Raw genomic sequence first — 15469 nt, forward strand, 5'->3', positions numbered from 1 at the left:
CCTGGGCCACTTAGGGCAACCAGCTTCAGTGCCCGCAGGCTGCTGTGACCTCAAACCCCGGCCAGCATCCTGCAAGCTCTGGAATCTGCCCTGCCTGGAGTGTCCCGGGGAGGGTCAGGGAAACTGAGGACGGGAGGTGCCTCAGCTGTTCTCCCGGCCAGTGGACTCGCTGCCTTTTACTGAGCCATACTCATGCTGCCTTCCAGAACTCTGTCCTTCAGCCCCACGTCTGTCCCCAGGAGCCACACAGAGATGATGTTCTCTCCAAGTCTTCTTGTCGCAAAACGCCTCTCCTGTGGCAGGAATGTTAGTCTCCATCCTGCCGAGGTCATAGGCCAGAGCCAGTGGGGCCCAACCCGCCCTTGGCGAGAGGGTGCATCAGTCTGGTTCTGTTTTTTCTCTCCCAGGCACACATAGCAGCCCCTGCCCTAAATAAAGCCATCTCTTAAGCCCCCACATTTAATGCAGTTCCCCCGGAGGTGGACAGGGTCCCTCTGCAGGCAGCCTGTGAGTGAGAACATCTTGAGGTTGTGACTCGTGACTTACTCTGCAGGCTCCCCTGACCCCTGCACAGTGCCTGGCACACAGACATGCAGCTGTCACCGATGCTGAAGGTACCTCTGAGCACCTGCAGGTGCCAGTTCCCCGCCAGGTGCTGAGCAGAGCCCAGTAACCCCGGGAGATGGATTTGTCGGCCTCAGACCATAACGGTGCACCCTGGGGGGCAGAGGGAAGGGATCTTGTGCCAGAAGAGGCTTCGGGGAGGGTGTCACCAAGGAGTCCCCTGCTGGCCTGACGGGGATGAGAAGTAATTTGCCAGCAAGGTCAAGGACTGGTCCAGGCACAAACGCAGATGCGTGGATGTGGCTGGGCAGGTTCATTGGATCTGCACATCCAGAGCAAGCACAGCTGCCAAAGCTAGAAAACCACGTAGCAAAAGGCTCATCTCCAGGCCCAGGGAGCAGCCTCCCAGGGGGAGGTTTGTGAGACCCAGATGTGAAGACATCTGGATGTCACCTGTGTGGGTCCCAGTTTCATGTGCTGTTGAACATAATCAGTAATTACCTCTGGTTTGAACAGCCAGCGGACAATCATTTCCTCTCTGGAAGAACTACTTGTAGCAATGCCCTTCACACATCCAGCATTAGTCCAACAGGAAGAGTTTGGGGGCCTCCCAGGTGCTTCTGGATTTGCCCTCAAAGTGGGGTGCTAGTGCTCTAATCACAGCTCACCTTTCTTGACTGCTTACTGTGTCTCAGGCACAGTTTTGAGGACTTTCATCTTCACGATAATTGTGTGAAATAGACGCTATTATCCCCATTTTACAGATGAGGAAACTAAGGCTTAGAAAAGTTCAATGACTTGCTTGCTGTGATTCAGCTGAGATCCTATCCCAGGTGTGTCTGATTCGAACACATACTCTTTTCTTTGTGCTGCGTCTAATCATGAAGAGTTCCTATTTTCTGAAGAATTGAAAGTGAAATCTTGGCCGGGCGTGGTGGCTCACGCCTGTAATCCTAGCACTCTGGGAGGCCAAGGCGGGAGGATCACTCAAGGTCAGGAGTTCAAGACCAGCCTGAGCAAGAGCAAGACCCCTCTACTAAAAAAATAGAAACAAATTATCTGGTCAACTAAAAATATATATAGGAAAAATTAGCCGGGCATGGTGGCACATGCCTGTAGTCCCAGCTACTCGGGAGGCTGAGGCAGTAGGATCGCTTAAGGCGATCCAGGAGTTTGAGGTTGCTGTGAGCTAGGCTGACGCCACGGCACTCACTCTAGCCCCGGCAACAGAGCGAGACTCTGTCTCAAAAAAAAAAAAAAGTGAAATCTAGTAAATTTGGTTGTGAGTGACTTAGTTGTGGTTCCCATAAAGTCTGATTCATCGTTAATGAGTGAGTTTTGGAGTAAATGACCTCAAAATACCCCTGCAGCCACGTTAGAAGCCTGAGCCTGCGTGAAGGGCCCCTGGTCATGTTGAGCAGATCTAGCACCTCCTGGTGGGCACACAGACCAGGGGACACAGGGTGGGCCCCGGCCACGCCAGCCCAGGCCAGAGGGATCAAGCCAGCTGCACGCTGGACCGCTGGGCATCAAGAAGGGGAGCTCTGTTAGCACTAGAAGAATTCCGTGTGAGGAGAGCTAGAATGATATTCCAAAATTTTAGTCACGGCTCACCAATTTCAAAACTCGTCTTGAATCCAGATCTTCCGCTTCATAGCTCGTCCTGGGGCTGGGTGGGTCATACCAGTGACTGTCCAACTGAAGCCAAAAGTCCTCCAGCTGCAGGGCATCTCCCAGTTCCTCTGTTTTTCATATATTCTGTTAGGAATATGAGCTCTTTGTGTCTTACCCCTGGTGTTACTGTTTTCCTGCATGTTTTTCCTATGTTTCTAGCATGTACGCCTGTGCCCAGCCCTGAGGAGACTCTGGGGCAGCCGGTGCACCCCGGATGTGTGAGTGGCCCGAGCTCTGGCTATTCGAGTCATGCATGCAGAGTCCCATCGGCAGGACGGCCCGGGCGGGGCTGGGGGTGCCTGCACCAGCGTGCAGCTCACAGTCCACGTTCGCCGGCCAATGCTCTAAAGTTGAGACCTGAATTTATAGGTGACCAGGGGATGTCGGCACGTCAAATACAAGGTGCAGATTGTTCTGGGAAGTCTTCACGCTCCCCTTGCGTCCTCCTTCTCAGACCCCTGCCCTTTGTCTCTGCAGGCCCCCCACCCTGAGCGGCAGCCCTGTCATCTCCGACATCTCCTTGCTCCGGCTCTCCCCACACCCCGCCGGCCCTGGGGAGTCCCCCTTCAACGCCCCCCACCCGTATGTGAACCCCCACATGGAGCACTACCTCCGTTCCGTGCACAGCAGCCCCACGCTCTCCATGATCTCTGCAGCCCGGGGCCTCAGCCCCGCGGACGGTGAGTGGGGCCTGGGGGCTGGGAGGGGGAGCTGGGGCATTGGACGGGGCCCGGCGGGTGCCCCGCGCTCTGTCAGCACAGCCAGCCTTGCTCACTCTCACGCTGTTGACTCCCCAGCCTCCGTGCCCTCAGAGAGAGGCCAGGCTGGCGTCCCTTCCCACTACCCCCGAACAACAGGTTTTTAAGTAAATGAACGGTGAAAGCTGAGAGATGGGGGCCACGGGTTTCTGTGCTCATTACAGAGCCCTTCATAAGCACCCTTTTGCATGCAAAGCACATGTGATTTATCATCATAATAGTGGGAAGCGTCTGTCCAGGCAGGTCCTGTGTAGGTGAGAATCGTTGGCTGCAGTGACCCAGAGTGTGCAGAGGCTGGTGCTGAGTGAAGGTGGTGTCGGGGGCAGGAGGGAGGGGGTGCCAGGCAGGAGGGAGCCAGAGCGGGCTGGCTGCTGCCTGCATCTCTGCTTTATCTGCCCCTTGTAGGTCAACACAGGTGGCCACAAAGTGGCATCCCAGGTCCCCAGGCTCCAGGGAGAAGCCTATGGCTTTGTGTCTTTCTGTTTGGCTGCTTGAGAGAAAGAATTGATTGGCCTGGCTCAGAGATCAGATGGCCACCCCCAGTGCAATTAATTTGAGCCAGAGAGGGGCAGGGTCACATGGTACAAAGTATGTCTTTCAGATCTGAAGTTTTACACTTCTAGCCCCCACCCGACTCTCTAACACACACACAGGACATTTAGGAGCCGGCCCTGCCCACGCTGTCTCCCTGGGAACTGCATCCCACCCCCAGCATGGCGTGGATGTTACCCACTGCCCTGCACTGCCCGACAGCGCTGTGTGAGCTCTCATTGTTCCCAGCCTTGAAAGCAACCAAGCTGTGTCCTCAAATACGCCCAGCCGAGCCTACCTCCCAGGCTAGAGGACGTTTGCAGCATGCACTTGTGACCCCCATGGGCAGAGGCTCTGGGAAACATGGTCCCAGTGGGTCCCTTGTCACTACGTCCATTCTCCCCCGGAGGAATGTGTCCCCTCCCAGCTCATTCATAGGTGTTACCGTGAGCAGAAGCAGGGGCCTGGCTCTGAGAAGGTGCAGGATGGAGTTTCGCAATGAAGAGGAGGCTTCTAGCCCCCAGCCGTGCAGAAAGGCCCCCTTTCTAGCAGGGAGGGTTACACTTTGCCTGGTCCTCACCAAAGAGAAACCAGACAAGGTGAATGGCTGCAGCCACAGGGCCTGAAAACGGCCGGCCAGAGTGTGGTGCCGTTCTGAGATGGCCACAGCCCCGGCCTCCAACCCTGAATATCACCTGTATCCCCTGAGTGGCCTTGGCCAAACTGGGGTGCCCTGGAAGCTGTGCTGCCCCCACGCCGAGCTGCTGTCTCGGGGACAGTGGGCCTGGGCTGGGCCACATCACTCCTGGTGGCCCAGCTGGCAAAGGGCTGGCCGGGAGCGCAAGGATGAAAGTCTGGTCCCAAGTGCTGCCCTGCCATTAACGCCCACACATGGCATAGCGGGCTGAGCGGTGCCCCCCAAAAGATATATCCACCCTAATCCTTGAACCTGTGAGTGTTGCCTCATTTGGAAAAAGGGTCTTTGCAGATATCATTAACTTAGGGACCCTGCGCCGAGGAGGTCATCCTGGATTATCTCATGGGCCCTTAATCCGGTGGCAGTTTCCTTGTAAGAGACTCCCAGAGAAGACAGACACATTTGTGCCCACCCAGGCAGGTGCGGAGGAGAAGGCAGTGTTAAGACAGGGGCAGAGATGGCAGTGAGGTGGCCACAAGCCAGGGAGGCTGGCAACCACCAGAAACTGGAAGAGGCAAGGAACTCTCTTCCTCTAGAGCCTCCGGAGGGAGCGTGGCCCTGCCAGTACTTAACTTCAGACTTCTGGCCTTCAGGACAATGACAGAATAAAAGTCTATTGTTTTAACACCAGTTAACACCAAGTTTGCGCTGAGCGGTTACAGCTGCCCCAGGAAACTAATGTGTATGGTGACAGGGCTCCTGGCCAGCGTGGGCCGAGACATGTCCGTGGGAGGAAGGGAGGCAGGGAGCGCCCTCCGAGACACGTTCAGGAACCAAGAACACTGCAGTCTCTGCTGACCGCAGTGTGGCCCGCGCAGAGCTGAGCGGCGAGACGGGGCTGCCCCTGGCAGAGGCTGTCAGCTGACGGGCACCACTCCCTGCCTGTGTGCAATAAACACTGGGGTAGCTCCTGGAACACCCACTTCTCCTGCCCACAGCCCCAGGAGACAGCAGGGACAGCTTCAACACCAGAGAGGACCTGGCTAATTCCCATGGCCCGTCAGGGGTAGACCAGATAGCCTGAGGCCTTGCTGGCCCTGGACCCAGCTACCCAGTGACTAGAGCAGATCAGGCTCAAGAAAGCTCCGTCAGGTGCTCTGACTCGAGTCCTTGTGTGTGCCCTGCACAGTGCCAGCCCCAGACCTGCCCGTGTGTGCCTGGAAAGCTCATCACTGGTCCAGAGCAGCTTCTGCCAGACTGTGTGTGTCCTGGGGCACACGGGATCTCCAGGAAGGCTCCGGGGAGCTGGGCCAGCGAGGAGGGGGGTGAGGAGGGCACTTCAGGCAGGGCCAGGGCAGGCAGAGGCCGTGGGTGGTCATCCTGTCTGGAGGCCAGGTCCCCCAGAGTCACAGCAGGAGACAGAGAGAAGGAGGAAGAGGAGGATGGCGACTCCACTGACTGGTTTCCTCTCTGCTGAGTGCGTAAGGGAACTCATTTAGTATTTGCGGAGAGTAGTAGCCGAGAGGCCATGGAGCACAGTGGCTAGTAACTTGCACTCCAGGTTCAAACCTCCCGGTTTTGCACACCTGGTAAAAAACAGGACTTTCAGTGTGTTTGGTTTCCAAGCTCCCCTTCATCCCCTGAGGCCACACTGCCGAGGGCCAGCCCCCTCCTTCACTCGGAATGTGGGCCTTCCCTGCCTCTTCCCTAAGCCCTGGGCAGGGCTGTCTGCAAGGTTCTGAGGTTTTGCACCAACGGGACAGGGAGCAGATGGGCTTTGGCAGGTGAGTTATATCCGGTCAGGCCCGGAGCCCTCGGCAGCGACCTCGCCCTGGACATTCAGGCAGAGCCCGGCCTGGCCCAGCCGCCTGCGCCATGGCGCCCCCGTGTGCGTCTTCTCCTTGCCCTGAACCCTCTGCTGGCCTGTGGAGCCTGTCGGCCTGGGGTTCGGGGCTTGTGAGGGGCCTGGATGGAGAAGCGGGAGGTTGTTTATGAATTTGAGGAAACTGAGGAAAGCGGAGGCCGGGGTCTGGTCTCCCTCATCTGCAGGGGGACCCGAGCCCGCGCTGGCTGAGCCGGCCCGTGCAGGGTGGAGGGGGGAGGGGGTGGGCAGGGGGACCCGCAGGGCGGCCGTGCCCCTCTCTGTGCTTCCCTTTGGCGGGAGGCGGTGAGGCCAGTGCCGGGTTCTGACAGCTTCTCTCTCCCGCCCACAGTGGCCCAGGAGCACCTTAAGGAGAGGGGACTGTTCGGCCTCCCTGCCCCAGGCACCAACCCCTCAGACTATTACCACCAGATGACCCTCATGGCGGGCCACCCCGCGCCGTACGGGGACCTGCTGATGCAGAGTGGGGGTGCTGCCGGTGCGCCCCATCTCCACGACTACCTCAACCCCGTGGACGGTGAGTGCTGGGCCAGGGGAAGGCGCCAAGCGGGGCGGGGGGCACCGAGGATGTGGGCTGACGGGTGCCCCCGGAGGCAAAGGGGGGCACTCGCTGTTCCCACTGGGGCTGAGGGGCCCTCAGGAGAGGCTGGGCCAGACCCCGATGCCTGCCTCGACTGCCGTCCACAGGGGGCGGAGCCTGGGGACAACACTCACCGAGTCACCACTGGCCAGCAAACAAAACACGCTCTTCCCTGCCTCTGTGGAACTTAGAGTGGGCTGGGGAGAAACGGTCACTCACAGCACTGGGAAATTAGGTACCAAAGTGCTGATTGTAAATGGACCAGGGAAACAAAGCAGGGGTGGGGTGGGGGTGCACTATGGAATGAGGAAGTCGGAGGAAGCACCACTGGGAATGTGTATTTGGGAAGATAGTATGGAAGCACAGAACTGAAGGAAGGGAGCCGGGCAGAAGTCTGGGGGAAGAGAGCTCCAGGCAGAGACACAGCAAGTGCAAAGGGCCTGAGGCAGCTCTCTGCCTGCCATGCCCAAGAACAATCAGGAGGCCAGTGTGGCGGGTGGAGCAAGTGAGGGGTAGGAGCAAGGGTGAGGCCCAAGTTTTGGGGCTGGTCGTGCCGGCCAGTTAGGCCTTGGAAAAGACTGGCTGTCACCGGAGTGAGCCAGAGCTGGGCAGAGGAGAACAGACATCTGACTGATCCTCAAAGGAATCTCCTTCCGTGCTGACCTGGGAGTGGATGTAGGGCGAGGTGGAAGTCGGGGTCCTGTGAGCAGAGGTGGGGAGAACTGGTCGTGTTTCAGACGGAATCGTGAAGCCCCAGGTCGAATGTGGAGTCAGAGAAAGAGAGGGGTCGAGGTCGGCCCCAGGGCCTTGGGTCCGAGTGATTGGAGGACGGGGTGTCAGTAACTGAGATGAGGAGGCTGCAGGCAGGGACCTCTGGCGAGGTCAGAGGTCAGGTGCCCTGGGTGGATGAAGTTTTGGTGCCCTTCCCTTCCACCAAGTGCCATCCTCACCGCTGCATTTCACAGAGACGCCTGTGGCCCCTGAGGTCAGCACGGAGCCCCTGTCAGGGCGGTGGGGAGGGGTGGGAAAACTCAACACCCGCCCCCACACTTTAAGATGAGCAAGCAGAGCTTCCCAGCATCAAGTGACTTGCCGCAGGCCTCACCTGGGGGTTCCACACCCCGCCCTGTTTGTCACCCCCCTCCTCTGCTTTCCCCGGGGTGCACTGTCTCCAGTGCACCTGAGCAGCCCATGCAGTGAGCTCCAGGCCCCACCGTGCCAGGGGAAGGGAGTGAGGCGGCCACGGGGCAGACCCTGCTCAGCGCCTGGCTGCACCTTGTCCTCGCTGTGGCAGCTGGGCCCAGAGGTGGTGACCATCTGACCAAGCAGAGTAGGGCAGCAATCCTGAGCCCTGCGGCCATGTGGGTTACACACACTGGATGAGGTCGCATGTGTGAATCCGGCCCAGTGCCTGGCATACAGTAGGTGCTCAATTAATGCTGGTTCCAGCCTCTTTCCACCAGTATCCCTTTCCCTGTTTCAGTCCACACCCTTGCACAGGATCGTGTTGCTCCGTTGTCGGCACTGCTGTCCACCACTTGCTCAAGCCCAGGCTGCGGGCCCCCACCCCCGACACCTTTCCCTTGTCATCTCCCTGTCCATCCCGCCCCCAGGCCTGCCAGGTACGGCTTGTCAGCCTCCTGGGCCAGCCAGCTATTTGCCACCCTCCCAGCACTGCCTTCTGGCTGCCTGGCATCCTGCAGCCCCATCTTGCACCCCTTCCCCCATCCCGCCTCCCAGCCCCCAGGATGAAATTTAGACTTCAGAGCCCAGCCAGGCGGCCTTCCTCGCCAGCCCGGTCTCTCCCCGCTTGCACAGTGCCGTCCTGCCGCACAGCGCCCCATCTGCAGGCCCCAAACGCCTGCACAGTGTCCTAGGCCTTCTCCCGAGACCCCACCTGAATCCAGCCCCAGGCCTCTGGGGCCACCAGCCAGCACCACGGCACCAGCAGGACCCAAGGCGCCCAGCTGGAACTGGCTGGCACTTCTCCTTATGTGTGGCCAGATGGCCACACCGCCGGGTGTGGGAGCAGGTCTGGCGAGGAACAGGCCCTCTGTGTTCCTCGGGTGAGTGAGTGAGTGAGTGGCGCTTACAGAGCAGCTTGGAATGGAAAGGTGCGAACTGGCCAGGGAAGAAACTGCTCTGGGCAGCAGCTGCCGGCTTGCAGGGAGCCTGGAAGGGGGTGCTGGGGAACAGCTCTGTTCTCCGGGGCAGCTCAGTATCTGGCAGCATCTGGGGCTGGGGCTCCAGAGGCCGGGCAGGAGGTGAGCTCACCAGTGGGCGGGAGCGCTCCCAGCTTGCGTCACCGCCTCTGGTTAACTCATCACGCCCACACCCGCCGGACCTTCTCCGCTTCCGCCTGGGGAACCGCCTGGCTCAGGATGCAGATTCCAGACTCAGCCTGAGCAGGGATGTCAGTTCCCCGGCTCAGCACGGGTGGGGGTGGGGAAGTTTCCTTACCATGGATTTCAGGAACAAATGACTTTTCTCCCTCTATGCCCAACAGTTGCAATCCAGGATTATCTCCTGTATTTGTGCCTACATTTTTTTTCCAAACCAGTTTAAACTAGAACCAGAACTTTTGCTCCAGCTTTTAAAAAGGCTCTAGGCACTTCCACTCAGCTCCCGTGCCTACGCAGATGTCTTACGTCAGCTTCTCAGAGAGCCGGACACCGTTTAGGCCCCAGCCGGCCGAGCCCAGACCTGCCGCTGCAGTGTCCCCCGGCCCCCTCCTCTCCCACAGACCATGGGGGCCGGAGAAGGCCCCGCCAGCGCCCATGTTTTCGGCAGTCCCGGCGGTGCAGGTCTGCAGAGGGTTCCTCCTGGGAAGATTCAGACCACCCAGTAGCGAATGTGAGCACGTCTTCCCAGCTAGTTTCTTTCTGCTCTGCACCGGCACATCGAAAACCATGTCAGTTGTCACACAGCACTGGCAGGGCGGCTCAGGAGGCCTGTGGAAGGGTCCTGGGTCTTCAGAGGACATGTGTGTTCACACCAGGGAGCCACCCATAGAATGACCTTGAACATGTAAGCTCTGTGAGAGCGCAGGGAGTCTTGGGAGCTTGTGGGCAGCTGGGGAGAGCAGGCCTCCTCTCTCCGCCCCTCTCCCATACACACACTGAGCACCTGCCACGTGCTGGGGACATGGCAGGAGCAGCAGTCTTGCCCTCGTGGCTTTTGCTCCAGCGTGGCTGCTCTGTGTAAGCTCCCTGGGGGCACAAAGAGTGCCCACCCTGATCTGCCACCCAGTGACCCCACCTTCCTTTGTGTTCTGAAAGGAGGGAGCACTGTTGCGGAGAGAACTTTCCAGCGTCTTTGGATGTCCAGCCAAGCGCATGGAGACGGGCTCTGCCAGGCAAGGCAGCAAGCAGGGCAGAGGTGTAGGAATGTCACAGGAGTCCTCATCCCACAGGGCCTTGTCCCCACCCCACTCATTTTCAAGCCACCAGCACAATTTTTACCTTAGCCGAGTGCCACGTGCATGACTGTGTATTTAATAATACATTTTTAATAGACTCACCTTTTTGGGTTGAAAAATGGATCTTAAAATAGAACTTTGTGTTTCTTTGCCTGAAATGGAAAACCTGATCATATCTGAGGAGGATACCCCTGTCTCCGCTGAGCCTAAAATAGTCTCACTGGGACGGCGTGTGCCCCCGCCCTTTGGTGGGTGGGAGACGGTGGGAGAAGGGCGGTGCGGCCGCGGATGGCTCTGGTGGGGCTGGAACGCCGCGCCCTGGCCCTCGGGAGTGCACTGAGCCAGAGGGTGGGAGGACAAAGGACTTCCCTGCTCCGGCGAAAGCCCACCCTCTCTGGCCTCCGGGTGGTCAGTGAAGCCCCCTTTCCCCCTGTTCTCCAGGGCGGCTGACTCACAGCAGGGAGGCGAGGCGGGCTGCCACGTGGGAAGGTGATAGAAAACCACTCAGGAAATCCAAGGTCGTCATTCTGCCCAGCCGCTCTCTGGGGAGCAGGGGATTCGCCGGTTGTCACCCGGGCCCTAAAATGGAATTTTCTCGTGTTATGCTGTTGAATATCGGTGATTTAACAAGAGCACAGCAGCCACCACGGCCCCCCTGCCCCCGCTCTCACCACATTGAGAAGATTGAAATGTTTCCGATTGAAGTGTTGTCTGTTTACAGCCCATATTTCCTCCGAGCTGTATATTTTATTGTCATATTGACACTAATTTGACTCGGATGTCACCTCCATCCTGACTCCCGTTCTTTATGCTGCCCGTGGTTCCGGGGGGGTTTCAGAAACCAATTACATTGATCACGCCACAGAGAGGCAGGAAATGCTGCTGGAGGGGCTGCCGGAGGCCCACGTGGGCAAGGAACCCCTGCCTGGGCGGGAGGGGAGACTGAGGCAGAGACCAGGCCGCAGGTCCCAGAGCGGCGGGGCTGCCGTGTATGGGCTGAATGGTGTCTGTGGGTCACCTGGTAACCCGTCCGCTAACCAGCATGACAGAGCCACTTCCCAGGTGAGGGGCCACGGCCCAGGGCCCTCGGCGTCGCTGTCTTCAGCACAGAGCTGGGCAACGGTGCCGGATGGCCTTAACGCCACGCCTGCCGGATCCGAGGCCTCGGCTCTTGCTGCTCCCCCATGAGAGGGGGCAAAGGGGCTGTGGACGGCCATGTGCAGGTGCACTAAGGTCCTCAAGCTGCCTTTCCTTAGAGCATCTCCTCGGCGACTCCAGAAAATTCTGGGCTAGAGGGTTCGGTGCGCTGGGAATGCTCCTTAGCTGGTGTCAATCAGGGCACTCGAGCCCCACGACCAGGCTGTGTCCTGCTGTCCCCTGTGCGGTGCATCCCGGCTCTGTGCCAAGGACGGCAGCTGGCACAGAGAAGGCACCTGAGAGCTGCTGCCATGACAAATCTCCCTCCTGCTGCCCCTCGGCCCAGCCTCCTGGGTCCGCAGGCCCTGAGGGCTTCCCCAGCCCTGATGCCACAGAGATCCACCCATTGCTGCGGATGACACACTGGTCACCAGCCCACAGCAGCCCATCTTCTGTGGGAGACGGGCAGCGACTTGTGGAAAGCCACCCAGCTCAGAGTGCCCAGGCAGCGTCGGAGCCCACGTCGGCCTGAGTCCAGGGCCTGTTCCTGCATCCCCTGCTCTCCCCGCTGCCCGGGAGAGCAACCACCCTCCCTCCTGAGCACGCTGGGGTCCCCTAGGGCAATCCCGCTCAGGTGGCACCGTCCTCGTCTCGCACCTAGTGGGCAGCTTGGTGAGGGCAGGGCCGGGGGCCCCTTTGCCTGCGTTCCCCGACGCCCAGCCAGTGGCTGGCACATGCAGCCCTGCACACGGATGAACAAACGAGCGCACGAGTGAGCAAAAGAAAAAACCAGTGGGTGGAGCAGGGTCCAGAGGCAGGTGGCGACAGGAGTGGGTAGTGTCGGGCATCTGCCTGGGTGAGGGCGGACAGGTGGCCGGTCACCGGCGGCCAACCAGCCTTAAAACAGGCGCATCCACGGGTGGATGCTCTGCCGTGTTCCCAGTCATAAATCACAGGAGGAACCGTGGAAATGAGTGCCAGGCTTTGCTTTCTGTTTAGTAATTTATCAGGGGAAGAGGCGCATTAATAAACATATTTCCCTGGAGGGGCGGGCACAACAGAGATGAATATCGCTGTCAGATTTCGCCTGTTTCCTCTTAGGGGCACACGGGAGGGTGGGAATCCAAACATTAGCAGCAAAATCTTTTTTATTTTCCCAAAAATGTGTTACAGAGACGTGTGTATTTCTCACTTTGCATGATGTTAGGTCTTTCCCCCTCACCTCCCCCCGTTCGCCACTCGGCTTGCGGGTGGCCGGGGTCTCGCACGCAGAGGACTCGCGTTCGCATCTGGCCGTGGGTTCCTCTGAAGTGAGGCGTGGCGGCGTGAACCCAGGAAGTACGAGCTGAGAGGCCGCAAGGGCGCCGAGTGACAGCCGATAAGCAGGTGCTTAGTGGCGGCTACACTGCCACGTGGCCCAGTCACCGTTTCTAGCCGTGCTGTCCTTTACTCCATCAACCACAGGCTCACCCTGCCATAGGGACAGCCCTCCTAGCCCCCGAAGGAGCTGGATTAGTTAGCAGTTTCACTTGGGATGTCTGCTGGGTTTGGGTACTATCCTTGGGGCTCTGTGTGTGTCTTCACAGCAACCCTGCACGACAAGCCACCCTGTCCCCATTAGGGAGGTGGGAGACAGAGGCTCAGGGAGGCTAAGTAACATGCTCCAAGGAGGCCACGAAGGGACAGGCGTGGCATGGCCGGCAGCACAGGCTGTCTACGTGCCTCCACATCATGTGAGCGTGTGTGTGTCTGTCTGTCTGTCCACTTGGGGCCCCCTCCCCTGCGAGACGTGTCTCCTCCCCACCCTGGGCACAGGTCCTGTGGCAGGTGGTCTTGGCGTCCCTATGTCCGCCTTTCTCCTGGTCTCAACTTCCCCTGGCAATGTGGCCTTGGGTAAATCACTCAGCCGTGTGCACTTTCACTCTGCAAGGTGAGGATGCTAACAGCGCTTTCCATCTGGGGCCGCTGTGAAGTATAAATTACTTGGCACTTCGGAGTGCTCAGACCAGAACCCAGTGTATGCACCATAGCGTCCGGTGTTTCAACTGTGGGTAGCTGTGATCTGCTGTCCTTCAAGACGTCCTGTCTGTGCTGTTGGTCAGCCCTTGGCACCCACCACTGGGCTCGCTGCTGAGCCAGCCATATCTGAGTGTTGGGGATGTAATGATTAGGCGGGAAAAAGATGTGAGTCCCTAATTCATGAAGGTGAGAGAGACAGAAGCAAGCAGGTAACTACACAAGTGGATGCGAACTCACTAGTGCCACCATGTTTGGAGAGAGAGGCCTGGGCATGGGAGGATCTGCCCAGCTGAGGGAGGTTGGGGAAGGCTCCCTGGGGGAGGGACGACTCAGCTGAGGACTGAGCAGGGAGGAGGGCAGAGTGCTGCAGGCAGAGGCCACACGTGCAAAGGCCCTGTGCAGGAGACAGAAGGAGGTGCTGGGAGGAGGCTGGTGTAGGTGGAGCAGACAGGGGACATGGGCAGGATGAACCTGCAGAGGTGGGCCAGGGCACCCCGCAGGGCCACTGTGTAGGCCTTTTTCATAATAGCAACAGGGAGCATTGGAAGGTTTTGGGGGGAGGGCAGGGACATGATCCAATTTCCAAGTTGAAAAGCTCTCTCCGGCTGAGCAAGGACAGCCATGAGCTGAGGGCCCCAGAATGATCCAAGCAAATGGTAGGCTAAGCTGGGGGTGGAATTTGAAAGAAAGGGGATTTGAAGAGGGGTTCGGGAACCAACATCAGTTGGCTCAGCTGTGAACGGGGTGTGGGGGCGTAGGGAGGAGGGAGAAGGCCGTGCGCTGACTCCCGGTCTCCCGCTCTGCTGCTGTGAGCCGTGGGTCCTTGCTGAGCCAGGCCCTGTGGGAGGGGCCGGCCCAGGCACCAATCGGGAGTGGGGGCCCAGCGTGCTGACTGGGGGCCTTCCAGACAGGAGGAGGGGCCGTGCAGGCAGTGGGATGTTACCCCGTTCATTCTTCAGAGCCCCTGAAAGTGGAAGGTCACAACCTGTTTGTGGGAGGTTTTGACCTCCTTGTTCTGGGCCTCTCCCCACTTCTCTGAAGACGGACAGTGAGGACACTGAGCCCTCAGAAAGTCCGCATGGCAGGGTCCTTCATACCTGCGTTCACATCCTGCCTCTATAGCTCTGTGCCCTTGAGCAAGTCGCTAACCTCCCAAACCTGGTTTCCTTACCTGCACAGCGAGTTTGCTTGGAGAATGCTGTTAAATGATTCGGTGGGTCTAAGTGTCACTAAACGGTGGCTGTCACTGGGTTATTTATCACACAAGCATTCACAAGCAGGCACTTATCCAGATACCACACCAAAGCGACACACGCTGGCCAGAATGTGTGCGTCTGTGGTCCGGGATCCCCGTTCAGAATGGGTGGTCACTTTGCAACATAGCCTCAGGGCTGGCTGGGGAGGGGGCCTGCTCCACGCTCCCCACCCCCACCCCGTGCCTCCTCGTGTCCCCAGGCACGTGGCCTGGTATCCTTCCTGCTGCAACAGAAGGAGAACTTGTCTGAGTGAGTTCCCTGCGTGCCCCGGCACCTTCTGTGCACCCACCGTAGCTCTGCTTGCTGGGAGCCCTGCGAGCCGCAGCCCTCTGAGCCCAGTAGAATAAACAGGCAGCAAAAACAGAAACTTCAGCTGACAAGGATGTTGAGAGAAAGAATCTTCTGATTAGCTCAACTTCTCCTTCCGACTGGGAGCTTTCCTAAAATCACTTCACCCTTCTTGTTGAAAAGAAAGTAAGTATGCAAAGTGTAGGTCACAGGAGCGTCACAACCGTGGGCCACCTCCACGTCCATCATCACAGTGGGTCCCAGCAGCCCCAAAGCTGTAGGGGGTGGGGTCTGCTTTATGCTCAGATTCTTGATGAAGATTCTGAGTCTTCGACAGGCAAAGCGACTTGCCCCAAGCCAGACCCTGTGAGCAGGGCAGCCTGCCTGGAGGAGGGGACCCTAGGCCGGGGTCTGCGTAGGTTTGAGCAGGCGGAAGGGAGGAGGCACACATCACAAGCCTGGGAACAGCCGATCGCAGACATGGGTGTGTTTGACCAGGGTTATTACAGGTGACACCTCCGGCCCATGGGGAACCTGGAGGCCACAGAAGGAGGAGGGGGTGGGCGGAGGCCAGTGGGGCACAGGAAGAGGCTGCTCCACGCAGCTGTCCCGAAAGGCAGGGACACACCCTGGCATTCACTGCGCCCTGCTGTTCGGCAGTCACTTCTCACACGTCACCTCATGTGCACGTCACAGCAGCCCTGGAGGTCGGCACCTCTTTCAAA

General features: G+C 58.9%; 1 protein-coding gene across 1 annotated transcript in view; it reads left to right on the top strand.

Annotated features, from left to right (window-relative positions):
* The window catches only part of GLI2 (GLI family zinc finger 2), a 234802-nt gene that overhangs the window by 195586 nt on the left and 23747 nt on the right, over positions 1–15469 (top strand). Inside the window, exons 4-5 of the mRNA XM_045559177.1 lie at positions 2716–2918; positions 6378–6563. Of these exons, the coding sequence (XP_045415133.1) occupies positions 2716–2918; positions 6378–6563 (389 nt within the window). The remainder of the gene's footprint in view (positions 1–2715; positions 2919–6377; positions 6564–15469) is intronic.

Source organism: Lemur catta, chromosome 8, assembly GCF_020740605.2.
Source record: "Lemur catta isolate mLemCat1 chromosome 8, mLemCat1.pri, whole genome shotgun sequence".
Taxonomy (NCBI): domain Eukaryota; kingdom Metazoa; phylum Chordata; class Mammalia; order Primates; family Lemuridae; genus Lemur; species Lemur catta.